This window comes from Varanus komodoensis, unplaced genomic scaffold (assembly GCF_004798865.1).
Source record: "Varanus komodoensis strain SLA01 unplaced genomic scaffold, ASM479886v1 scaffold1, whole genome shotgun sequence".
In the NCBI taxonomy this organism is placed as follows: domain Eukaryota; kingdom Metazoa; phylum Chordata; class Lepidosauria; order Squamata; family Varanidae; genus Varanus; species Varanus komodoensis.
In genome coordinates this window covers 38,163,660-38,190,006 of record NW_025335268.1, presented here as the reverse complement: position 1 = coordinate 38,190,006, position 26,347 = coordinate 38,163,660, and the positions used below count along the sequence as shown (strand labels likewise).

Below are 26,347 nucleotides of genomic sequence, written 5' to 3'. Positions count from 1 at the left end.
CTTTCCTGACACCCCGAGTCACTGCACTTAGCCAAAAAGGTGGTGTTTTGTAGATGGGGGTGAAGTGTAAAGGTGGCCCTCACCTCCATGTTCAGAGGTTCACAGAATCTGGATTGGATTGCACCCTAAGTCAAAGCCAGTCAATGTTGACCCAATGGAATTGGTCATCTTTTTCTTCTTCTTCCTTTGAAGCTAAGTCTTAAAAATCTCATCAATGCGAATGAAATGAAATCAAACTGCTTTCTCTTTGAATAAATTAGAATTATTCTCTCAGAAATACTTTATTAACAATAGTCAGAAATATTATTTATTCTTTAGTCCCAGGAGACTGCTTGTTTCACCATTTTTTTCTTCCTATTTGAGGGCTCTCCAACCCTCTAGAGCAGAGTTAAGGGCCTTGGGAGGGGGAAGATGAACAGGCAAGAAGCACCTCCCAAGCTCCACGTGGTTCATGGAGTTCCAACCTATTGTCTCTCAACGTTATCTACAAAAAACATGAATGGAAGAAGTAGCAGAGGGTAATTTTTTGTTAGTTCCTAATCATATCCATTGCCATAGTATAATGAACATTGTCAGATATGTTAGGAAATTAAACTGGTACCAGAAGGTATTAGCATCTTGGATTAAAAACCTCAAAATTATTCCAGGTTTCATAACTCTCTTCACAAGTGAAGGAAGGCCATATGTTTTACCTTCATTGTGTAGAGCAGCTCTTTTCAAGGAACTGGGGATCCATACTGAGTATTAGACACCTTGTACTTACAAGGGAATGCAAATCTACTGGCAGAAAGCAGCAATGAATTGAAATGGCTCCTGATGAAAGTGAAAGGAGAGAGTGCAAAAGCAGGACTGCAGGTGAATATTAAGAAAACAAAAATGATGGCTACAGAAGAATTACAGGACTCTACTTTTAACAAGCACAGAAGAAATTGGCATTGTGGAAGTTTTTGCATACCTTGGTTCAGTCATAAATTCAAATGGAAACTGCAGCCAAGAAATCTGAAGAAGGCTGAGACTTGCAAGAGCAGCAATGAAGGAACTAGAAAAGATAATCAAGTATAAGGAGGTTTCACTGGAGACCAAGGCCAAGAACATCCACACTATGGTATTCCCAATCAGTATGCACAGGTGTGCAACGTGGGCAGTGAAGAAAGCTGACAGGAAGTAAAATGATGTGTTTGAAACATGGGGTCGGAAGAGAGCTTTGTGAATATGCTAGACTGACAAAAAAACAAACAAGTGGGTTCTAGATCAGATCAAGCCAGAACTTTCCCTGGAAACCAAAATTTTAAAAAATAAAAAAATAAAAAACCTGAGGCTGTCATACTTTGGGCACATCATAAAGAAGCAGACAATCATGCTAGGTAAGGACGAAGGCAGAAGAAAAGAAAAGGATGACCAAATATGGATTGCTTCCATAAAGGCAGCCATAGTCTTGGACTTAGAAGAATGAAGCTGGGCTCTTGTGGCTAGTCCATTTTGGAGGGCTTTCATTCCTAGGGCTACCATAAGTTGGGGATGACTTGATGGCACATACAAGAATGAATGCACAATGAAATAAGGTTGAATATATGGAAGTATTAGTTTATTTCAGATGAGATATTAAGTTGACTATATTACTGGAGAGTATGTTGTATGGACATCTTCTTCCTCTATTAAGCTTCAGAGGTGAGGAAGCAATACCAAGAATAGTGATTTTCTGAACTATGGTCCCAAGGCATTGAAATAGCTTCAAGCTTATCTGATTTCTCTCTCTTCTCACAGACAAAAGTCTCCCCGTAAAACATTTTTTTCTTTAGATCAGACCAGTCTGTGTATATTCATATCTGACTATAATGTTGAGGTACTTGTCCAACTATGTTTACTGTTTCCACCAGACTTCCAATGAGGTGACTTTTAAAAAGGAACATTGTAAGGAAAATTCAGTTAGGGTTTGATTTTTTGAACTAATTGCAGAGACTAAACCTAGCTTTCTTGAGTTTTAACAGAAGAGAGCATGTAAATGTTTTTTCACATAAGCAAGGAATCTTAGGCATGGGCATCTGTATTTCATTGTCTACAAAGTAATTGCCACAGTACAGGATGCGGTCCATTTATAGGGTACATAACAATGTGAAAATCCTTCTTCTCTCTTCATGCCTTTGCCCCTGCTGTGTTCCTAAGCCCATTCAATGTCACATTAATCCATGTGATTAGTATTCTGTCTGAAATGCCCTCTGCATTTTACTAGTTAGAATACATAGATAATGAAATGTTATTAACACAAGACCATTTCTTCTAATGAAAGGAAACTTTTGTGGTAGGAAGAACTGCAGTAAATTTAGGAGAAATAAGGAGCAGGAGATTTTTTCAAGCCTGTTGTCCTTTATTGGAAAGCATAAAATAGGCCATGTGGAATAGGAGAATGGATTTATCAGCAAACATGAATTAAAATAATTGGGATGTTGACAACTTGCATATATTAACATTATATAATCTGCCTTCTGTAGTGGTTTTTTTTTTTTTTAAATACAGTTCATTCAATGAAATGTTGGTGGTTACACAGAGACTGCATAACACAGTTTGGGAGCAGGCAGAGCTTGAGGCAACACCAGAAATTTCTGGCTTCATTTTTAGTTTTAAACTGAAGGCAATATTCACTGGGCTGTGAAAAATAATTTAGACATCTAATACTTAGTTTATGAATATGCCTTACTTTTGACAGGAAATTAGGTTTAGTTTTATTATTTCTTGAAGAAAGTCATGCATGAAGTGTTCCTTTGGATCATTTTTAGCTCTGTTTTTTTGAAATTATCTTTACTCATGTCTTACCTTTATGTAGGGCTTCATTGTAGAGGTAAAGGAAGTCTCTCTAGAGAAATTGCATATTTATAAACAACCCTTTATTATTTAAGCATGAAAGGTATAGGAGTATACTGTCAATTTGCTATTGTTTCAACACTTGGAGCAGGAATCATGAATCTCATGTGTCAAGGACAACAAGGCTTAATAACAAAGAGCTCCCTTACCTGTGGCTGGATTTGAGGCAGTTTTAGTGTTCCATGTGGAAATCACTCTTTGGATATTGTGGAAGAGTCTCCTGGGTCTTAGGCTTAACAGTGTAAGAACCTAAGGTTCCCATTCTCTCTAAGTGAGACAGTCACGTCCTCATCAAATTGGGAAAGGTATAAGCAGGAGGCTTTCTTCCATCTGTCCTAAGTAGGGCACCAAATACTCATTGGCACATTGTGGTCAAGAGATCATCATACCTGCAGAGCTTATGACCTTTCCGTTGACCTAGAAATCTGCTTAGTAACACAGGAATAACTGTATGTATCTAGCAAGACTGAGGGAGGTTCGTGGGCTTGCCTTATAAGACTGAAGCAGCCCCCAGGGAGGGGTCACTTTCAGCAAGAGCCCCACTGCAGTGCACCTTTGCTCCATCCTGAATCACACTTTTGCAGGTGCAGTCTGTGTTTGGTGTGACCCTTGAAACTCTAACTTCTGCTTTTGCCAAGGCAATACCCATCAACTTCCATTAAAGAAGGAAAGTTTTTCCTTTAATATTTAAACTTATAAAACATTAAAAAGGTTTGGTTAATGTTATAATAACTCATAATTTAAATCTAAAATTGTATTTATAAGAATGACATTTAACAAAATAAATGAGAATGTATCTGGGTAGATTTGATTGAACCAGTAATTAGTAGCTACAGAAATGAGTTGGCAATTCTGGCATTGTGGAAACAGAATGTCTTGTTTCAGGACTGATACAAGACATTTGTTTCTGAATATACTGCATTACCCAAGAGGTACATTTCTGGCAATGTTGCAATGAATACTGTCTTGATTCTCCAGTGACATATTCTTTATGCAGCTCACTAATTCCATCTCTTATTTCCAGTCTCTCTTTTTAGCATGTAATTAAGATGGTGTCTATTCTGTAAGGTATGGTGATATGGATGTATGACATATAGGGCAGAGTAGGCTGGATTCAACTCTGCATAATGAACTTGCTTTTCAATGGAGATGTGTAAGAGCAAGAGTGGTAAAATACATGCTTTATATGCTGAGGGTCTCAGGTCTGGTTGCCAGCTTCTCCAGGTAGGGCAGCAAAGCTTCTTCCTGATACTATGGAGAGCCACTGCCAGTCAGTGTGGACAGCACTGGGTTAGATGGCCTACCTTAGATTAGGCAGTTTTCTGAGAAGCATCCTATAGGGTCTTTCTACAAACTCAAATAGCACTAGTGGATCTCTGCCAAATCTTTCCATTGTGCAAGAGTTTGCTCATTATCACAACTGTTTGAATAATGATGTTGCACAAAGGATTGCACAAGCAATATGCATAACCATTGCACAATGGCACTTGAGCAAAAGTAAGCTCAGTTGGATTCTGTTGCACTTAGCTCACATAGCTCAGAACCTTGTTTCCACTAGTGCCTTATAATTTGAGCCCATGGAGTGATGCATTGGCTTCTGCCCTATGGTCCTACCTATATTCCTAAACTGTGTTAATTGTGTTCTTATCTTTCTTCAGGAATTCGGAAAGACCGCAGAGGTGGCCGTATCCTGAAACACAAACGGCAGAGAGAGGAGAATGCAGGGGCTGTGGCGGAGGTGAGGAATCCCAGCCTTTGGTCAAGCCCCCTGGTGATGAAGCATACCAAAAAGAACAGTCCAGCCTTGTCTCTCACTGCAGACCAGATGGTCAGTGCCTTGCTAGAGGCCGAGCCACCTGTGGTCTACTCAGAGTATGATCCTAGCAGACCTTTAAATGAAGCTTCTATGATGACGCTGTTGACCAACCTTGCGGACAGAGAACTGGTGCACATGATCAATTGGGCTAAAAGAGTTCCAGGTAAGAATAGTAGCAAAGGATGTTTGGACAGCTGTTTTTATGATTACAAACCTCAGGGCATGCTGTTGGCTAGAGCGTCAGGCAAATGGGAATGAAAGTTATATTTAGGGAAATATTATTTATGCTTTCCCACCTCCAAGGACAAAATCGCCCTGTTATATGCATTGGGAGAACTTAGTTTTTCTGGTATTACTGTGGATGGTATAATCAGAAAAATTGGTCCTGACTGCCCACGTAGAAGACAAGTGCCACGTACTGTGTGATAGAGACGGTATACAGTGGCAAGAAACCAGTTTCCACATAGCTAGGCCGGAGCTAAATTTATAAGCTGCCTAACTATGGGGAAATTCTTGTGCTTTCTCATATGTTTGTTCCTGCTGTTTTTATAGGCTAGCTCAATATTATATATCCATTGCATAGAAATTTTACACAGTAAATAATTTTGTAATTTGAGGCAGGGCAGGAAGTGACACAGTTTTGGAGCCCGGTTGAAATGCATCCCTTTTGAACTCAAAAGAAAAGAAAATTTTACTTTCTTCATAGTAGAAAGAGAGAACGGAACACCTTAAGAAACAAGACAAAGGCAGAAGCTTAATTTAAAGGGAATTTAGGCCCTAATAAATATAAAGTCATATATAAAACTGATTGATGTAGTAAAATAATACTATAAACAATCTGCTATTCAGGTACCTGAAGCCCAATTAATGTGTATATTCAGATTAGTTATGATGTAGATTTATCAGACTCATGCATGCTACATCTCTTCACAGATCTGATAAGGATAAAAACAAGACTGTTCATAAATCCAATGTTAATTAACTCCATTTCTCCTGCTTCCACTGCCCCTTTCTCCCTGTCTTACCAACATCAAAACAGCAGAAAAGGTTTATTCCAGCTACTGAGTTCAGCCTTCAAGGTCCATATTCTTTGGATGTTTCTGAGTATGCTCACAGCAGCATCTAAAAAAGCTTGGAACTGTGAGAATGACACTGGTACCATCAAGCCCTTCCCACATCAAGAAGTTTAGGGTGGGAAACAACATGTTGGGACTCATGTAGGGCTTTGGCAACACAAACGTGATCTGTTCTGGACATAACTTGAAGGACAAGTTTGGGCTGAACATTTGCAATAAAATGATCCAGGTTGCTGAATAATGTCTGGACTAGTCACCCATCAATAAGATTTGTGGTTCAGGAGTAAAATGCATGCTTTGCATGCGAAGTTCTCAGGCTCACTTCCTGACGTCTCCCAGTAGGGCTGAAATATTTCTTCCCCAAAACCTGGAGAACTGCTGCCCATCAGTGTTGACAGCATTGGGGTGGATGAACTGATGGTCCCACTGAGATTAAGGCAGTTTCACCAAGTCTGAAAGAAAATGAAGATGTACTGGGAATTGTGCCACATTTAGATTATAAACTCAATTTAAACATTACATGGAATTAACAATATTAAGTGGGGCCTTCGAGATATTCTGGTCAAGACTATGAGGTGCTTCTTCCAAACAAAGTTTATCTTAAATACCAAGTTTGCTGGAAGAAAATCAAATTAATTATGTTATACATGTGTCTATCAAGCCACACAAATCTCACAAAACTCATTCACATATGTAAGATGTCTCAGCAGCTGCAAAGAACTGCCACTATTTAGAAAATCCTACATTTTATATTAAAAGGAAGTCATCTTAGTTCTCTAGTTTTCAATTGCTACATAGTAGTGAGTTAAAAATTCCACCAGTGGATTGATGAAAAATGCCTTGCAGATATTTTACAGTGAGGCATCTAATAGTATGGACATTTACTTTATTTTAATAATTTATTTGATGCCTTTAAAATATTTTTCAAGGCAGCTTGTCAAACAAAACTATGAGAAAGTCATGATTAAAACAATATCAAGGAATGAAGAATACAAGGTTACTCAGAAAAGTCTTGTGAAATCCAAGTGTTTTCAAAGTTCATTTAAAGATAAGAATGCGAGTTTATCTAAGGACATAAGAACATATGAAAAGGCCCTGATGGAGTAGACCAAAGGTCCATCCAGCCCAGCATTCTGTCCACATGGGAGAGAACCAGCTGCCCACAGGATCCCTCAAGAGGATGAGTGCAAGACCCCCACCTGCCCAAGCTCCTCATCGTGTGGTGTATGCAGGGATGCCACCTCGGGAGAAGGAGACATTACAATGTCAGCAAGACTAGTAGCCACTGATAGCCTCCACCTCATGAACCTGTCCATAAAGCCATCTAGATAGATGACCATCGCTACTTCCCCTGGCAGAAAATTCCATAAGAACATATAGAGCTAGATGGATTAGATGGTATTTTATTTCCCTCTTCAAAAACTCTGTAGTTGGATGGAAGGCATTTCAGAAAGGTAGAGAACATTTTGAAGTTATCCCACCTATATCCCCAAAAGCAAACAAGTTTTTCCTATCACTGTTCCCCTTTAAAGACTTTGAGGTTCCCCATCTAACACCAAAATTCTTGGTTAAAAGAATAACTTGTATATTTGAAAGTGATATTATAACAAAGCAATGCTGCTGTTTCAGGCAATCAGGTGTAATCACTTTCCACATAAACTTATTTGTCCCTGGAAATATTTTTTGTGGGCCGGTTATTTAAACACTTCTTAAATATATGTGCTATACCAGGTGCAGATTATGGTGTAGCGTATCATATGTGCCATACTAGGTCAGGTGTACTCTCTGCCAATCATCTGAGCATTTTCAACATGGGAGGTTGTAAGCAGTTAAGACCAATGCATGGACAGTTGTGTCATTAGCTATTAGGCATGATAGCTAAATAGAACTTTTACATTTAAAAGAACACGTGGCCGGAACTTGTGGACACGCAACAGTGGCAACCATGCGCCCTATTCATTAAGTTCGAGAGATCTGACCCAACCACAATAGGAAATGCAATACAGAACTGAGTGGCTTGGCAGCTTTATGTTTTCGATGGCAGCTGTAACCATGTTCCATTCTGCCCTGTTAAAAGTCATAAAGTGGACAATAGGTCCTCCTGGATACAAACATGCATCCTGTTTTGTCTGCCAACAATTTCCCTTGCAAACTCTTAACCCAGTTTCAGAGAATTTGTAATAAACGTGTAACCCAAAATGCCTTCACTTTAAGATCTGCTATGTAGGCTTCCCTGTGAAATCTCTTGCAGGTCTTTTAAATGTTGGAGTATGGACAAACTGTCTGAATAAAGTGGATAAACTGGATAGGCTGGATTAAGAGACTGGACCGCAAGAGTTAAAGCCTTTCAGGGGCTAGGGAGGAGGAAGAAAGGTGTGTTATGCTATCCTGGGCAGAGTCCATTTATACTGAAATGTAAATGAAGGTGGAACTGCTGAGGCAGGTAAGCTCACCAGACATTTAGACATCATGGGAGCCCCTGTGTCAGAGAAGTATTTAAATTTGCATGAATACAAGAACTGTTTTGCTGGCTGAAGTAAATGATACAACTGCAAACAGAATTACTCCATTTTGTCAACATCCTTTAGTCATGCAGACTGGGTTTATAGCAGATCATGTTAATAACTAACTTGCTGAAGTAAGCTGCTTTAGCTAACTTTAGCTAACACACATTGCCTGGCTATTTCATGGAAGGTAACTTGATCTCTCCACTGTCTAGGAAGTTGTAGTCAACCCTAACATTCACTTTCATTTTCAGAGGCTTTCCTTTAGGCTGTAAATGAGTCAAATAGTCTCAGAACACACATTTCTGAGAAATTGAAGATTTCAAACACCTGACTTTCAAACGAGGGCAAAGAGGAATCCAAGAATGCTTGGAGGGATTCTGATATAGTTCACCCCAACCCTACTTATCAAGTCATATTTGCCTTTATGTATTAGGAGTTCAAGTTCATTCTGTTTGTTTGCCATATTCTGGGAATCAGTGTAGACACTGGAGTCCACATGCATTATAGGTTCTAGCTTCATTCCTACATTATTGTGAAAATCATTTTGGAGTCCTACCAGAATTCTGCTCTCTGTCATGGGAAATAAGTCTCATCCACTTTTGTCTCCAAGTTCATGTCTCCTTTCCTAGTAGGATTCAGTTTAAAGCCTTCCTGATGTAATTCTTAATGTTGTGTCCAAACACAGCTGTTTTCTCTTATGAGGTGCAACCCATCCCTTGCCAGGAATCTGTCTTCAAGTCCAGTAATCTGTGATCTCATAATCTTAATCTCTCACATTGGCACCACCTTTGTAGCCAGTTGTTCAATTGGAGGATTTTTCTTTCCCCTTTCTATTTCTATTCTAAAAATGGGAAGGGTGGATGAGAAAAGTATATGGGACCCAAAGTTCCATCGACTGGCTGCCCCCAGGCTTGGTGAGGCAGCTGTGGCTTGGTCTGCAGCCTGGGAACATGGCTCACATAATTGAAAATAGAATTTAAAAGTTATATTTTTCTTACCTTCAATCCTTTTTTAGCATCTTCGTCTCTCTCTCTCTTCCACCCTCTCTTCTGTTTCCCGCTCTTTATTTCCACTCTGTATATGCATGCAATGTGTGGGGGGCGAGGGGGAGCCAGCGCACGTGCAGTTGAGCTTTGACAATTAGGCATGTGCGCTAGCTCTCTGCTCACTTTCAAAGAATGCCTGGGCCAGCTCAGAACTTTTGGACTCGCTTGGAGATCTTTTTCTCTGAGCAAGTCCAAAAGCTCTGAGGTGGGCTGGATAAATGAGCATGGGCCGTAGTTTGAGGACCCATGGTTTAAAGTATATTCCTGGGAATGAATCTCAGTATGAATCACTGAACACTCAGTGGTGTTGTATTTGGTTGACACTTATTTTTGAGAGTCCCCTAATGTTTAACATGTCAGGCAGGTAGGATAAGGTCTTTTTCATGGAGAAACATATGTGTGCTGTGAATTTGGCTGGTGCAGATTTTATTCACTAATACAAAACTTGCCAATATTCAAAATGTCTTAATAAATGGAAGGAAAATAATTAAGATTTAAAAAATACGAATGTGAAAGAGAGCAAAAGTGACAGATTTATATGTCCCTAGGTACAGCTGATCAGGATACCAGGTTACAGAGTGTAGTCCTAGTGCCTATACTCATGATGCATGAACACAGATCTGCAGCAGGTTGCCATATCATAGAAACATAGAATGGTAGAGTTGGAAGGGGCCATCAGGCCAACCCTCTGCTCAGTGTATGACTCCAGGTTAAACTATCCCTCTTAAATGGCTCTCCAGTTACATCTTGAATGCCTCTAGTGTGGAGAGCCCACAGCCTCCCTAGGTCATTGGTTCCATCACCATATTGCTCCAACAGTCAGGAAGTTCTTCCTGGTCTTCAGCCAGAATCTGGTTTGGTGTAATGTGAGATGTTATTCTGTGTCCTGAGCTCTGGTATGATTGAGAAGAGATCCTGGCCTTCCTCTGTGACAGTCCTTCAAGCACTTGTAGAGTGCTATCATATCCCACCTCAGTCTTCTTTTCTCTCCGCATGCCCAGTTCTTTCCATCTCTCTTTATAGGGTTTTGTTTCCACTCCCTGGATCATCCTTGCTGCCCTCCTCTGAACCCTATCAATGAACAGCTGGAGCATCATTGGGTGTCAGGCCCTTATAGTGCATTTCTTCACCTAGCTGAAGCCTTGGTGCTATACTCAAAATGTCTACTTCCTCCTGCTTCTAGCATAGTGTTTCTATGGATCAGCTGCATCAAATCTTTATATTACTTGTTCCTTCTTTGATGACTCTGTATGATGCTGAGCTACCACAGCTGATAAAAATGGTGGTATGGATATAATGGTATAGACATTGACCGAGCATTGATATTCAGACCCATCAATGTGGCAACACATGATCTTTCTGCTGAACACTTATGGCTCGTAGGCTGTTCTTAACTGAGATAAGCCCATCCATTCTTAAGGTATGTGTTTAATTTCTTCTCCACTCCAGATCAAATCATTTAGAATATTATTTACACTAATGTTAACTTCGTTTCTGGGAAAGAATTTTGTACCTTGTTTTTGTTTATTCATTTACTAGATCGAAGGTGACTCATTGGAGAGTGTGTGTATGTGTTGCTGGGATCTTAGTTTGACATGTTATACTCAGTGACAGAACAATCTATTACTCTTTTTCTCAGAAATCATCCCTCTGCCCCCAAAATTCAATAAGGTTTTTTTTTTTTTTGCTTCTTTCTGCATTTGTCTGTAAATAAACTTAACACTCCCATATCATCTCCAAAGGACCTTTAGAGCTGGAGTTTGCACTTTGCATACAACTGTCCCCTGAGTCAGTGTACATACGTCACAAAAATGAGAAGAGAAGCAGATATTTTTGCCCAATCACTTTGCCTCGTTGCCCAGCCAGTTTTCTCTCAAGGGTCCAAGGCTTAACCAAAGTGTCAGTGATTAACTTGGGATGGGTGAATCTGTCAGTTTTGTTTTCTCACACATTTGAATTTTTAAATCTCAAGCATTTTTTTTAAAAGGAAAAGTTTTGCAAATGTGGTAAATTCTTAATAAAAATGGATTTTTTATTTTCTGCAACAGCCAAATTCTATAGGTACAGCAATTCCCAGCACAGAGAGAACCATGAGGCACTTTCCTGCTGTGTAAGTGTTTAAAATGACAACAAAAATTCCCTCTTAGGGAAAAAGAGGTGGCAACCTAACTATGCACTAACTTGGTTGGCTACACCAGGATTCATTCCTAGACTTTTAAGAGCTTAGCACTCAAAGCCCTCAGTATGGATGGAAAAATCTGTCCATTTCTGTTTTTCCACACATTCAGATTTTAAAAACCCTAAGTACCTTTTGCCCTGACTACGAAGTTGCAAATTTTTGCAGATTCTCATTTAAACCAAACTGACATTCTCACCCATCCTTTTTGTTGTTGTTGTTAGTCATGACGTTGTGTCCGACCCATTGTGACCCCCATGGACAACATTCCTCCAGGCCTTCCTGTCCTCCACCATTCCCCAGAGTCCACTTAAGCTCACGCCGACTGCTTCAGTGACTCCATCCAGCCACCTCATCCTCTGCCGTCCCCTTCTTCTTTTGCCATCAGTTGTTCCCAGCATTGGGCTCTTCTCCAGGGAATCCTTCCTTTTCATTAGGTGGCCAAAGTATTTGAGTTTCGTCTTCAGCATCTGGCCTTCTAAAGAGCAGTCAGGGTGGATCTCCTCTAGGACTGACCGCGCCTTGTGGTCCAAGGAACTTGCAGGAGTCTCCTCCAGCACCACAATTCAAAGGCCTCAATTCTTTGGCCCTCAGCCTTCCTTATGGTCCAGCATTTACAGCCATACATTGCAACTGGGAAAACCATAGCCTTGACTATATGCACTTTTGTTGGCAGGGTGATGTCTCTACTTTTTAGTATGCTGTCTAGATTTGCCACAGCTTTCCTCCCCAGGAGCAAGCATCTTTTAATTTCTTGGCTGCAGTCCCTATCTGCAGTGATCTTGGAGCCCAGGAAAATAAAATCTGTTACTACCTCCATTTCTTCCCCATCTATTTGCCAGGAAGTGAAAGGACTGGATGCCATGATCTTAGTTTTCTTAATGTTGAGTTTCAAGCCAAATTTTGCGCTTTCCTCCTTCACCTGCATCAAGAGGCTCTTTAGTTCCTCTTCACTTTCCGCCATGAGAGTGGTATCATCTGCATATCTGAGGTTGTTGTTATTTCTCCCGGCAATCTTAATTCTAATTGGTGATTCATCTAGCCCCGCCTTTCTCATGATGTACTCTGCAAAGATGTTAATATAGGCAGGGCAACAGTATACAGCCTTGCCAAACTCCTTTCTCAATTTTGAACCAATGAGTGGTTCCATGCCCAGTTCTCACTGTTGCTTCTTGACCCGCATATAGGTTTCTGAAGAGACAAATAAGATGGTCTGGTACTCCCATCTCTTTAAGAACTTGCCACAATGTGTTGTGATCCACACAATCAAAGGCTTTAGCATAGTCAGTGAAGCAGAAGTAGATGTTTTTCTGGAACTCCCTAGCTTTCTCCATGATCCAGCGTATGTTGGCAATTTGATCTCTAGTTCCTCTCTCTCTTCGAAATCCTGCCTGTACTTCTGGTAGTTATCGGTCCACATACTGCTGGAGCCTAGCTTGTAGGATTTTGAGCATAACTTTGCTAGCATGTGAAATGAGTGTAATGGTGTGGTAGTTTGAACATTCTTTGGCATTGCCCTTCTTTAGGATTGGACTGTAAACTGACCTTTTCCAATTCTGTAGCCACTGTTGAGTTTTCCAAATTTGCTGGCATATTGAGTGTAACACTTCTACTGCATTGTCTTTTAAGATTTTGAATAGCTCAGCTGGAATACTGTCACCTCCACTAGCTTTGTTGTTGCTCAGACTTCCTAAGGCCCATTTGACTTCACATTCCAGGATGTCTGACTCGAGGTAAGTGACCGCCCCATCATGGTTATCAGGGACGTTAAGCTCTTTCTTGTATAGTTCCTCTGTGTAATCTTGCCATCTCTTCTTAATCTCTTCTGCCTCTGTTAGGTCCCTGCCATTTTCGTCCTTTATCATGCCCATCTTTGCATGAAACGTTCACTTCATATCTCCAATTTTTTTGAAGAGATCTCTGGTCCTCTCTATTCTATTGTTTTCTTCTATTTCTTTGCACTGTTCATTTAAAAAGGCATTCTTATGTCTTCTAGCTATTCTCTGGAATTCTGCATTCAGTTGGGTGTATCTTCCTCTTTCTCCCTTGCCTTTCGCTTCCCTTCTTTCCTCCACTATTTGTAAAGCTTCCTCAGACAGCCATTTTGCTTTCTTGCATTTCTTTTTCTTTGGGATGGTTTTAGTTGCTATCTCTTGTACAATGTTGCGAACCTCCGTCCATAGTTCTTCAGGCACTCTGTCTATCAGATCTAATTCCTTTAATCTATTTGCCACCTCTACTGTATATTCATCAGGGATATGATTTAGGTCATACCTGAGTGGCCTAGTGCTTTTCCCTACTTTCTTCACTTTAAGCCTAAATTTTGCAATGAGAAGCTCATGGTCTGAGCCACAGTCAGCTCCTGGTCTAGTTCTTACTGACTGTATACTGCTTCTCCATCTTTGGCTGCAGAGCACATAGTCAATCTGATTTCTTTGTTGACCGTCTGGTGATGTCCATGTGTAGAGTCGTCTCTTGGGTTGTTGGAAAAGAGTGTTTGCTATGACCTTCATATTGTCTTGACAAAATTCTACCAGCCTGTGCCCTGCTTCATTTTTTACTCCAAGGCCAAACTTTCCTGTTATTCCAGTTATCTTTTGGCTTACGATTTTAGCATTCCAATCACCCATGATGATAAGGACATCATTTTTGGGTGTTAATTCTAGAAGCTGTTGTAGGCCTTCATAGAACCGGTCAACTTCAGCTTCTTCAGCACCAGTGGCTGGAGCATAGACTTGGACTATTGTGATGTTGAATGGTTTGCCTTGGATTTGAACTGAGATCATTCTGTCATTTTGGAGATTGTATCCCACTACTGCTTTTCCTACTCTTTTATTGACTATGAAGGCTACTCCATTTCTTCTGAGGGATTCTTGCCTGCAGTAGTACACCTGATGGGCATCTGAATTAAATTCACCCATTCCTGTCCATTTTAGTTCACTGATTCCTAAGATGTTGATGTTCAGTCTTGTCATCTTGTTTGACCACATCCAGCTTGCCTTGATTCATGGCTCTTGCATTCCAGGCTCCTATGGAGTATAGATCTTTGCAGCATCGGACTCTCCTTTCACCACCAGATACATCAGCAACTGAGTGTCCTTTCGGCTTTGACCCAGTCGCTTCATCATTTCTGGCGCTACTAGTACTAGCCCTCTTCCCCAGTAGCATATTGGACACCTTCCAACCTGAGGGGCTCATCTTCTGGCATCATATCTTTTTGCCTTTTGGTACTGTCCATGGGGTTTTCATGGCAAGGATACTGGACTGGGTTGCCATTTCCTTCTCCAGTGGATCACGTTTTGTCAGAGCTCTCTGCTATGACCTGTCCATCTTGGGTGGCCCTGCACGGCATAGCTCATAGCTTCATTGAGCTACGCAAGCCCCTTTGCCACGACAAGGCAGTGATCCATGAAGGAGCACCTTCCTTAATTAAGGCCAAATCAAATTAAGGGTACTGTCTTTTGCATGCTTAGACAGAAAAAAACACCTGCAGCTCTCAGTATGTCTCAGTCAGCATGTAGATGACTTCTCTTGCCTAAACATGTACAAGATTTCACTCTAAATATTCGCTCAGCTCCTGATCTGGATCAGAAATGTTAATACTTCTTCTTTGCTATTTTTGCAGTGAAAATTCACTACTGAAGCTTTTTGCCTTGGTAGGCAGATGCAATGGGCACAAATATGATATCTTTCTGAACCAAATGCCTGGTGCAGCATCTCCCAGGCTGTTTGGAGCTTTTTTTAGCCAGGGATCATAGAAGATTCCCATCCCCATCCCTGTCTGTAGCCAGAGGTCAGTTTCCTGAGACAGCATATCATCAGTCATAAACATTTAGGAGACGTGCAAAATCAGACCATATCAAAGTGTTTGTTTGTTTATTCACTTTATTTTGTTTATTTGTTTGTTTGTTTATTCACTAAGAAAAATGGCATTCAAGGAAACTTAGTTCCATGTTGGGATGAACTGGTTCATTTGAAAGAAGCAAGTTTGAATTTCATGCAGATGCTAGCTTATTTATGCTAGCAGGAAGATTGTAGCATGGATATGTCAATGTGCTTTCCAAAGGCACTCTGTGAAAAAAGAATGGTAGCAGTCAGAGATCACATCTTCCTTCTGGGTAAGCCACCAACATAGCAGGCAGTTTAGAAACAAACTACAAGAAAGTAAAGGGAAGACCGTGTACCACCATGGCAAGCCCTTTTCTCTTTCCCCAAAACTGCATATGGTTTTATCCTGACTCTCTCCATGTTGGGATTTATAGGAAATGCCATCTAAATTATGCAAACTTCAGCAGAAAGAAGCCTCTCTCCCTAGACAGCTACTAAAGTCCACATTTAAGTGTTTTCAAGAAAAATTCTAACATTTATTAATTTGACTTGATTTTCCTGGCCAGGATTTACTGTCATGGACAACAAAAACAAATTAAGAAAATAGTATACACAATTTAAAGAGCCCCTGATCAAAGGATCTATTTTAATTATATACAAAGGGGATGGTCAGAAAGTATGTAGAAGCAGTTAGTAGGTCTTGGAATTCTCGTAAAAACAAAGAAAAAGTAAATCCCATACTGAATAGTTCCCACAAGCCTGAAGGATGCCTTCTCCTATGATAGAATATTTTGTGTTTAGTGAAGTTTTTGTTCCTCATTATGGCTATCGTTTTTTAAGTGTAGCTATTAGTCTACTGTAAATGTAAATGTGGGATTTTTAATTTGTATTTTTTAAAAATTCAATTAACAAACTATTTTAGTTATGCCTAATAATATGTAATATTTTATTATTTATTTGTATGTACCACATTTTATCAACCAAAATAATTTACACTGATAATGCATATCACATTTCTTAATAATTTATCCTTTTATTGTTCTGGACTTGCAGTGTCCGTAAGAAGTGAGAAAGCTAAAATGTGTCTTGAAGTATTCGTGCTCTACTCCTGTTAAGCAGTTCATGCAGTTAATGCTGCATAACTATTCTCATGCAATTGTCGTTGTATCATTCCTCAATACTGATCCAAAAGTTCTTTCACAGAACTTTTGAAAATGGGTGTGTGAGTGCACAGTGATGTAAAATGGTAGGACAAGAAGAATGAAGAGCCAAAATTCCCCAGACATTGTAGGCTCAGGCCTTCCCTATATTGGTGGTGGAAATAGCAGCAGTGCTTTTTATTATACATTTTCTTAAAAAAAAAAAAAAAAAAAGATTCTTGTCATTCCCTGTGGCAGCAGAGAGCTACAGCACCAGTCACAGAAGGGGCCAAGAAGGCCATTGAAGCCAACCCCCTGCTCAGTACAGGACTCCAACTTAAAGCATCTCTGAAAGATGACTGTCCAGCTACACCTTGAATGCCTCCAGTGCGGCAGAGCCTAAAACCTCCCTAGGTAATGGGTGTCATTGTTGAATTGCTCTGACAACCTGAATTTTTTTTCTGATGTTCAGCAGAAGTTGGCTTCCTGTAACTTGCGCTCACCATTCTGTGTCCTGCATCCTGGAATGATCAAGAAGAGATTCCAGCTCTCTTCTGTGTGGCAACCATTCAGTTCTATTACACCTTCCTTCAAAATGTTTTCTTAAACTAAACACGTACAACTCTTTTAGTTGCTTCGCATAGGACATTGTTTCCAGTTCCGTGATGAACTGCGTTGACTGCCCCTGAACAAGTTTGTCTTCTTTCTTAAACAGTGGTTTCCAGATCTAGATGCAATACCTAGAATGATTGCATCTAACCATTATGGAGACCTAACCATTATGGAGTGGAGGGAAACTAGTATTCCACATAATTTGAAAGCAAATGCAGCCAAATATAGATTTGCCTTTTTTTGCCCCTGTGTCACATGTTGAGTCATCTTCAGCGTATGATCTATGAAAATTCTGAGATCATTTTTCTTGTAGTATTGTTGAGTGATGTGTCCCCCATCCTGTATCTATACATTAGGTTGCTTTTTCCCTATTAAATTTCATTCTATTGATTTCAGCCTAGCACTCCAACCTAGCAAGAACACTTTGAATATTGGTTCTGCATTCTGTTGTATTAGCCCTCTCAGTTTCATGTCATCTACAAATCTGATGAGCATTCCTTGCGGCTCCTCATCTAAATCACTAATAAAAATGTTGAAGAGCACTGGGCCCAGGATTGAACCCTGAAACACCCCACTCATTACCTCTTCCCAGGGAGAGAAGGTGCCATTGAGAAGCACTCTTTGAGTCTGATTGTGTAGGCAACAGTAATTCTGTGTGTTCCATCTGGACCACTTTTAGCTAGTTTGCTCATCAGGGCATCACAGGGTACATTGTCAAAAGCTTTGCTCAATTCAAGATACATCATTCCCACAGTCCACAAAACGAGATCAGATTGGTCTGGCAGGATTCATTCTTGACAAACCCAGGCTGACTTCCAGGGACAACATCAGCCTTCTCTAGTCATCCTCCATCTTCCATGATTTCTCAAAGGTAATAGGAAGTGGTTCTGAGAGGTCTTCTGCCAGTTCCTGTATTACTCTAGGAGGTTTATCAGGCCCTGGAGATTTGAATTCATCTGAAATAATGAGGAGTTTCATGACCATTTGCCTGTCAGTCTCAAGCTGAAATCGTGCCCTTCCCCTTGTACCCTTTGCCTGGAAGATCATAGATGTTTTGGGAAAAGACTGAGCCAAACTAGGAATTGAGCACCTCTACCTTTCCTTGTTATTTGTTATTAATTGCCCTTCCTGATTGAGTAGCTGAGCTGCAGTTTCTTTCCTCTGTCTTTTACTATGCACATATCTGAAGAAGGCTGTTTTCTTTCCTTTGGCCTCCCTCACTGAAGCTCATTCTCAGCTTTAACCTTCCTGACACAATCTCTGCAATTTCATGCCGCCTTCCTCTACTATTCATTTGTAGCCTGGCTTTCCTGCCACTGTAGGATGTGTATGTCCTTTTTTGTTTTCAGATCATTTCTAAACTTTCTTCCTCTTCAGATTGCCCTCTTGTCTCATCTTTAAGTACCTGAAAGCAGTTTCATGGCTTATATTGACACTGAAGAATTTTTTTAAAGGTACTCTGAATAGTTTGGTTTATTTTCGATTTTGGACAAAAGGACTGTAATATTGGTAATTTTTCTCCCCAGGTAGCAGAACTATTCAATAGTTCAAAAATGCTTTCCCTTTACAGAAGTTCCTTGAGAAGTATGGATACTTGAGATTTTTCAGACTCATGGTATTTTTATCGATCTCATTTTCTAAAAATTGAGCTGTTTTCAGCAAAAAGAGCTTGGGCTTGTTAAGTGAGTAATGTGTTTTTCTGAGAAAATGAAGACAAATGTTTAGCTGAATTCAGACATCAAGAACGTCCCTTAATCTATTAGTCCACACCATCAGAGTGTAACACTCCCATGAAACAGTTCAATTATTCATACTGTTCCAGTTTTTAAGAGAAATTCCTATAACTTATTTTGCCTTCTTTATTTCTTCTCCTTAATGTTTAGCACACATTCTCAAGGGGACAGATGGGAGCTACCAAACTCTGTCGAATCCCACAAGACTTATTTTATACAGTTATGTGTATTTTATATTGTTATTTATGTATTTTAATTTATTTATTTGTAAGCCGCCCCGAGGCTTCGGCGAATGGGGCGGCCTAGAAATTTTCTAAATAAAATAAATAAATAAATAAATAAATAAATAAATAAATAAATAAATAAATAAGAATCTATCCCCAGCCTCTGCTTTTTTTATATTGTAAGCCGTCCAGAGACGAAACGTAATGGACAAGTTAGGCATACCCTAATAAATAAAAATAAAGTAAAAGTGTGTACCTTAGAAGATCATACCTCAATCACATCCAAAATAATGTTTTAAAGGAAGGGCTATTTTTAATAGCAATTTCAATGAGTGTCTTAGAAAATGCAATTTTCTGTGGTAAAAGAATATTGAAAACATACCCTGAAATAGCAATGTTTATCAGCCCACATTCACTTAAATGAATTCTGCTTTCAGTGATGCAGGAAAGCAAATTAATTTAGTTCTAGAATGTAGAAATGGAAGAAGGTCATCTATACCTATGGCTGTGAGTACATCTACTAATCCATTTTCTTGATGAGCAGGCTTTTCCAACTTGAGCCCTATTGAGATCCCAGGATGGTTGCAGGTGTCCCTGCCGAAGACTAATTCTATTTTCTAATCACTGAAGATTTACCAGGACATGAACTCTTCAGAGAAACTTCATTTCTTTGGTACAGCACAGCATGTTCTCAGCAGCTTCTATTTGTAGATGGAAGCCCTGTTGTAGTCAAGCTTATTTTGGATTTAATGGGGGGAGAGGTTGTTTAGACCTTTACCGAAGCAATTAATTTCTGTGGGTGCTTCTTATGTTGCCATGTCTGGTATTATTGCTGGTAGTTGTAGAGATAAGCACATCTTTACTGGGCAGGCTGACAGCTTCTATGTTGGTGAGGCTCCTTAACCAGTATAGCTTTACAGGAGCTCTCCAGCCCCATCATGGAGAACCATGAATAGTTTCTATAAAGTTCAGAATAAATGCTGTAATAGATTTTTATTTTTATTTATTAATTAAAACATTTCTATGCCGCCCCATTCGCCGAAGCCTCGGGGCAGCTCACAACATGAAGAAAATACAAAAATAACAATATAAAATAAATAACAATATAAAATAAGTCGCCCTGGTCAGATAAAATAAGCAAATACTGTTAACAATTAAAATGACGCTTTAATAAAAAGGTCTTTGCCTGGCACCGAAAAACAAATAACGATGGCGCCAGGCGGACCTCTCTGGGGAGCGCATTCCATGGATTGGGTGCCACCACAGAGAAAGCCCTGCTCCGAGTACCTACCCTCCTAATTTCTTTCATGGAGGGTTCCTGGAGAAGGGCCTCTCCCGCAGATCTCAAGGGGCGGGCAGGCATATATGGATGTAAGCGCTCCTTCAGGTAACCAGGACCCAAGCCGTTTAGGGCTTTATACGACATCACCAATACCTTGAATTGGGCCCGGACTTCAATGGTAAGCCAGTGAAGCTGACGGAGGACTGGAGTCTTGTGAACATAATGCCCAGTCCCCGTCAGCAGCCTGGCAGCTCTATTTTGAACCAACTGAAGTATCCGGACCGTCTTCAAGGGTAGCCCCACGTAAAGCGCGTTACAGAAGTCAAGACGGGAAGTCACCAGCGCGTGTGTCATTGTCGCCAGGTAGTCGTACTCCAGGTAGGGGCGCAGCTGATGAATCAGCCGAAGCTGAAGGAAAGCGCTCCTCGCTACCGCTGTCACCTGAGCTTCCAATGAAAGCTCCGGGTCAAGGAGCACTCCCAAGCTGCGGACCTTGTCCCTAAGAGGGAGTGCAACCCCATGCAGGACTAGGTTAAATCCACCCTCTCCGAAGCCCAATCCGCCAACCAACAGGACCTCTGTCTTGTCTGGATTGAGCTTCAGTTTATTGGCCCTCATCCAGCCCATTACCTCGGCCAGGCACCAGTTCAGTACAGCCACTGCCTCACCTGGATTGGTGGAAAATGAGAGGTAGAGCTGGGTATCATCAGCGTACTGATGACTCCGCACCCCACACCTCCTGATGACCTCTCCCAGCGGTTTCATGTAGATGTTAAACAGCAAAGGGGACAAAATGGATCCCTGCGGTACTCCATGGCATAGTTGCCATGGTGCAGAGCCATAGTCCCCCAGCACCACCTTCTGGAATCGGCCATTGAGATAGGAGCGGAACCACTGCAAAGCAGTGCCTCCGACCCCCAATCCCGCTAGCCTATCCAGAAGGATACCATGGTCGATGGTATTGAAAGCCACTGAGAGGTCCAGGAGAACCAACAGGGACGCACTCCCCCTGTCCTTCTCCTTGCACAGGTCATCGTACAGGGCGACCAAGGCAGATTCAGTACCGTACCCGGGTCTGAAGCCGGACTGAAATGGGTCTAGATAATCAGTTTCATCCAAGAGTGCTTGGAGTTGTCCTGCCACCACCCGCTCTAACACCTTGCCCAGAAACGGGATGTTGGCCAGTGGTCTATAGTTAGTGGCCATCTCTGGATCCAGTGACGCTTTCTTCAGGACCGGTCGGACTACCGCCTCCTTTAAAGGGGCAGGCACCCGACCCTCCCTCAGAGAAGCGTTAACCATTTCCAAGATCCAGATCCCAATCCCGTGCTTGGAATTATTTATTAAACAAGAAGGGCAAGGGTCCAATAGGCAAGTGGTGGGACGTACTCGTCCAAGTACCTTGTCCACATCATTGGGCCGCAATAACTGAAATTCATCCAATAATTCTGGACCAGACGGCAGCATTGGTATCTCCCCAGAAACCTCTGATTCACTAGTGGTGTCCAGCTCATGACGAATCTGAGCAATTTTCTCCCTGAAATGCATGGCAATGTCATCACAGTGGGCCTTTGAGGGTGGAACCCGATCTTCCTTAGGACCTGGACAAACCAGACCTTGCACCACTCGAAAAAGCTCCGCCGGACGGCATTGTGAGGAGGCAATGGAAGCAGAAAAAAACCTCTTTTTCGCTGCCCTCACCGCCGCAGCATAGGCCCAATAGTGGGCTCTCAAGTGTGTTCGGTCAGATTCATCCCGTGATCTCCTCCACCTACGCTCTAGCCGTCTCCCAACCTGCTTCATCGCCCGCAATTCAGGTGTATACCAAGGGGAAGAGCGGGCTCTGCCCGGTGGGAGAGGGCGCTTAGGAGTGATCGTGTCCACAGCCCTGGTCATCTCCCCATTCCATAGTTCGACCAGAGCCTCGACAGGAGCACCTGTCTTATCAGCCGGAAACTCCCCCAGGGCCTTCAGGAATCCATCCTTTGCTGAAGTATTGTCCCATAGCAGAACATGGCAACCCAGGCTAAAGTGGAGAGCATAGATGGAAGGCTCAGCCTAAAACTTGGGCTTTTGATCCAAAGAAGCTCAGGAATTTATGACTGCCATTACAACCATGGGTTGTCCTTAATGTCACAGGCTCAACGTATATGGCTGGATGCACGTTCTATGCATGTTCTTTTCACTTGGGTGAAGGATGGTTATCTGATAGATTTGACATCTACATCCTTGCAATGATCAGATTAGTTTCTGCAGAGATCTAGAATTTTGTCTACTTTCTGTTTGCCTTCTGTTTATGCGTTGGAGTAGGTGGGGATCTTAGGAAAATGGTCTACCTCTGCAGGCAAATAGAATCTGGAGGACTTTAAGGGGTTTTTTTTCCTGTTGCAGTTTACATTCTTGTGGATGCCCTGCTGAGCCACTGGAATACAGAGATGTCCTGGATTGTTCATGATCGCACCTACATTCTCTCTCTTCTAGAGCCTGTTTTTAAATGGACTGTATACAGGACTACTTTTGCAAACAATCCAGAAACTTTAGTTACTCAAAACCTGGGTGGTTAGGCTGTTAATCAGGACTGGCTAACCTTATCATTGATCATACTAAGTCAACACTTTGCAATCTGCACTGGCTGGCTGCCAGTCTGTCTCTGAGCTCAATTCGCAGTGCACCTTTAATGCCCTAAATGGCTTGAAGGCCATATAACTTGGAGTATCTTCTCCCATTACTACCCCTTTGAACATAAAGGTTATCTTCTAAAGCCCTTTCCCCAAGAGAATAGGTCTTTTCAGTGGTGGCCTCCCTCTGTAAAATACCCTCCCCAGAAAGCACTGTTTGATGCTTACATCTTTGCAGTGAAAAGTGGAAACCTTTTTAATTGCCCGAGAGTTTTAGGAACTGTTTTTAGTGCTTTTACATTTTTGTGCTGTTTAACCCTTTGCTATGCTTTCCTCTTGGTTTTAATGCATGCTGTTGCTATAATGTTATGTATTTTATCTTTCAATTTACCTGCACAGTTCCCAGAGTCTCCAGTTTTTAAATGGCTTTAAAGTGTGAGAAATTAATTAATAGTGATACATAAATAAATATGTTCTCTATGTTGTAAACGTTCCGACTCCTACTCAAGGACTATTTGAGGTTTAAAACACTGTGGTTTAAAATTCCCTGTGCTAAATTTACAGATTTACTAATTACTGATAAGATAGGTGGGAAAGATAAATGTGCTGGGAACAGAGGCACTGACTCTCTTTCTTGGTCTCTATGCCCACTTTTGGTTTTCAAAATATAACTGAGTAAAACATACTCCCTTGAAAGCTAATATGATCATTATAAGACTTGAAACTTCTCATGAAGTGCACAGCTGTACACATCATTTTAGTTACTTTCTGTGAGAGTAGGAGTTCAGTAGCTACTATTTTTTATGGCTGGTATACAAACTGATAAGATAATGGTAATAGGATGGAAGATTTTGTTCAAATATTGTTTTATTACTGGCTATAAAAATAAACACTTCATCCTTACTGTAACATTTCTCTGGCAGGGATCTGCATGTGGCTTTGCCTTCTAGTAATTGTATCATTTAATTATGGAATAAAAACACTGTGTACTTTAAAGAAGCACCTGAACTCTTGTAGTTCAAGCTTAATAACAGAGAAAACTTAGGAAATGATGGGAGGTTTAGCAGGATAGTTGGGTAAGTCATAGTGCATTCTGGCAATTGTGTGTTGCCCATCAGCCCTAGCCAATGGACATGCTGGCTGAGGATGGTGAGATTTGTAGTCTGCATACCCATTAATCTGTGAGCAATGTGATAGTAATTGCTTCATTTCAATCTGTCAGAAAACTGGTTTGGCTTGATGTAGGCTCTATGGGCTACTTCTTATATGAGCTGCCACCTCTTTGATCATCTCAGGAACATGTCAGGCTGCTGCTGGGCTTGTAGGCAGGCTTTTGAGCTGTCATGTGGATATTTGGGAAAGCTATTTGTATGCTAAGCTGGTAGAAATGCCAGTGCACAAAAACAGCATTTCTGGATGAGGCTGCCTATAGATCTACTAATGATAACTTTTGTGTTCTGGGCTCCTCTTGAACGCCATCCTGACCATCTACTTTTGTCCACACACCAAATCACTTCCATCTACTGATTTCTAGTTTATGTTACCTGGAAGCACCATACTGACCAACTTCCCTTTGGCTCTTGCTGATTCCTAGTTGTATAAGCCAATGCACAAAAGTGACACTGAGAAAGAAAATCCAGTTGTAATTGCAATTTCAAGTGCTACCATGACTTATCTGCTGCTGCCTTACATTTGATCATTCCATAATCAGGGTAGCTCAGGAGGGAGGTCTTCTGTATATCAAAACTAGCGGTAAACTTTCCTGAATTCAACATCTAAACTATGCAAGCTATTTTACCAGTTTCAGGTTTCTCACAAAGATAGCACAAACTTTTGAGCCAAGGGTGCATTCTTACTCAATTATATTGTGCATTTTTTGAAGATATTCAAAGGTCCAATTTCCTTAGCTGTTAAGTTGTTCAAAACTATACTGAGAAATAGTTCTTATAAACTATAAATAAATAGTGAGTTCATCTCAACAGATCAAAAATGTTTCAATATATTATGTTCAGATATGGCTATAACCTTTCAACTTCTCTGGTTCTTTAGAACAAAGCAATTGTGATAGTTTGCACATTGTTCCAGAGATGCAAGAATCAAACTAAACATGATCAGAGAAGAGTCATATTTTATAATATGACTTGGATCGAACTGTTTTCAAAGCATTGTGAACATGGAGTGGAGCTTGTATATGGAGAAAGGACAGGTAGGATGGAGGTGCTTAGTCCTTGCCCACCAGTCCTTTAGCTCCCGAAATCGGCTTTGCTAGTTTGACTCTGAGACTGGACTTAATCTCCTAATGGTGGAGGCAGAGTTTTGGGGCAGAAGAAAACACAGCTTTCTGCTTAATTCTTCTGTTTGAACAGCTCCCTCCTGCTTTATGCCTCTTCAGCACAACTTATTTCCTAACACATGGGTCGTTTTTCCATCATGTCTACTTAGACTAGAGTGGGCAGTGTTTATTTGTGGGTGGGGCTTTGCCCAACACAGACCCCTCCTGGGCTAGAACTCATCAGAGGAGGGGCTGTGCATGCTGACATCATTCAGGCCAGGCTTTCCTGCATAAGTGCATCTTCCCCTGCTGCTTTAGCAGCTGCCATGTGACTCCTTGAGTTTTGTATGCCATGCCTCAGTTATGGCTGAGTGCATGGACTCCATAGCTTTGGAACCCTAGCTGTGTGTGTGTGTGTGTGTGTGTGTGTGTGTGACTTTAACCCTTTGCTTCATGTTTGGTCCAAATCCAGGGGTTGGGATGGGTACACATTTCAGGTTGTGGGGGAAGTTTTTACCCTTCCACCCTACCAGAATTTGTGTGTGGAAGGGGGGACGGAAACCTGCACCCCAGGATGGAACTGTGCAACTACAGGAATGTGCAGATTGGCCTAGGGAAGCCTTTTCTCCTAGGCAGTGCCAACATTTTAAGGCTTTAGTCCACTCAGTATTGGGGAGTGAATTAGTATGAAATAAAATGTCAGTGATTATACCACTGAAACAATAACAGCAGCTAGTATGGCTAATTAGAACAGGGTGTCCACTTGCTACAGCTCATAATGCTGTTATATGAGTATTGAAAGAGTGAGCTGAATGGTCATAACCTGGAGTCTTTTTTCCTTCTGAATCAACCTACATGCAGTTAGTCAGCAGTTGCTCTCCAGAGAGCTGTGCCGGTCGCCAATGCTCTTGGCATTCCAAGGCGAAGACTCACCTTTTCTCCAGTTATTGCAGCAAGGAATTTTAATGGCTGTCTGGTTTTAAAATTCACCCCATGCTGGTTTTAGTCAATTTTAGTTTAAAACATTCTATTTGATGTTTATATTATTTTTAACTTGATATATCATCTTTATATTTGAATTGAATGTTTGATGTGTTTTGAAACATTTGTTTGATGTTATTGATTTTAGTATGAAGTGTTGTTTTATTTAGCGAGCCAC

The 26,347-nt window shown here is 41.0% G+C and overlaps 1 protein-coding gene across 4 annotated transcripts in view; it reads left to right on the top strand.

Moving 5' to 3' along the window:
- Positions 1 to 26,347, top strand: part of ESR1 (estrogen receptor 1) — a 200,651-nt gene that overhangs the window by 132,376 nt on the left and 41,928 nt on the right. For all 4 annotated transcript variants that reach the window (XM_044422667.1, XM_044422677.1, XM_044422657.1 and 1 more), the window contains one exon: positions 4,518 to 4,838. In XM_044422667.1, the coding sequence (XP_044278602.1) occupies positions 4,518 to 4,838 (321 nt within the window). The remainder of the gene's footprint in view (positions 1 to 4,517; positions 4,839 to 26,347) is intronic.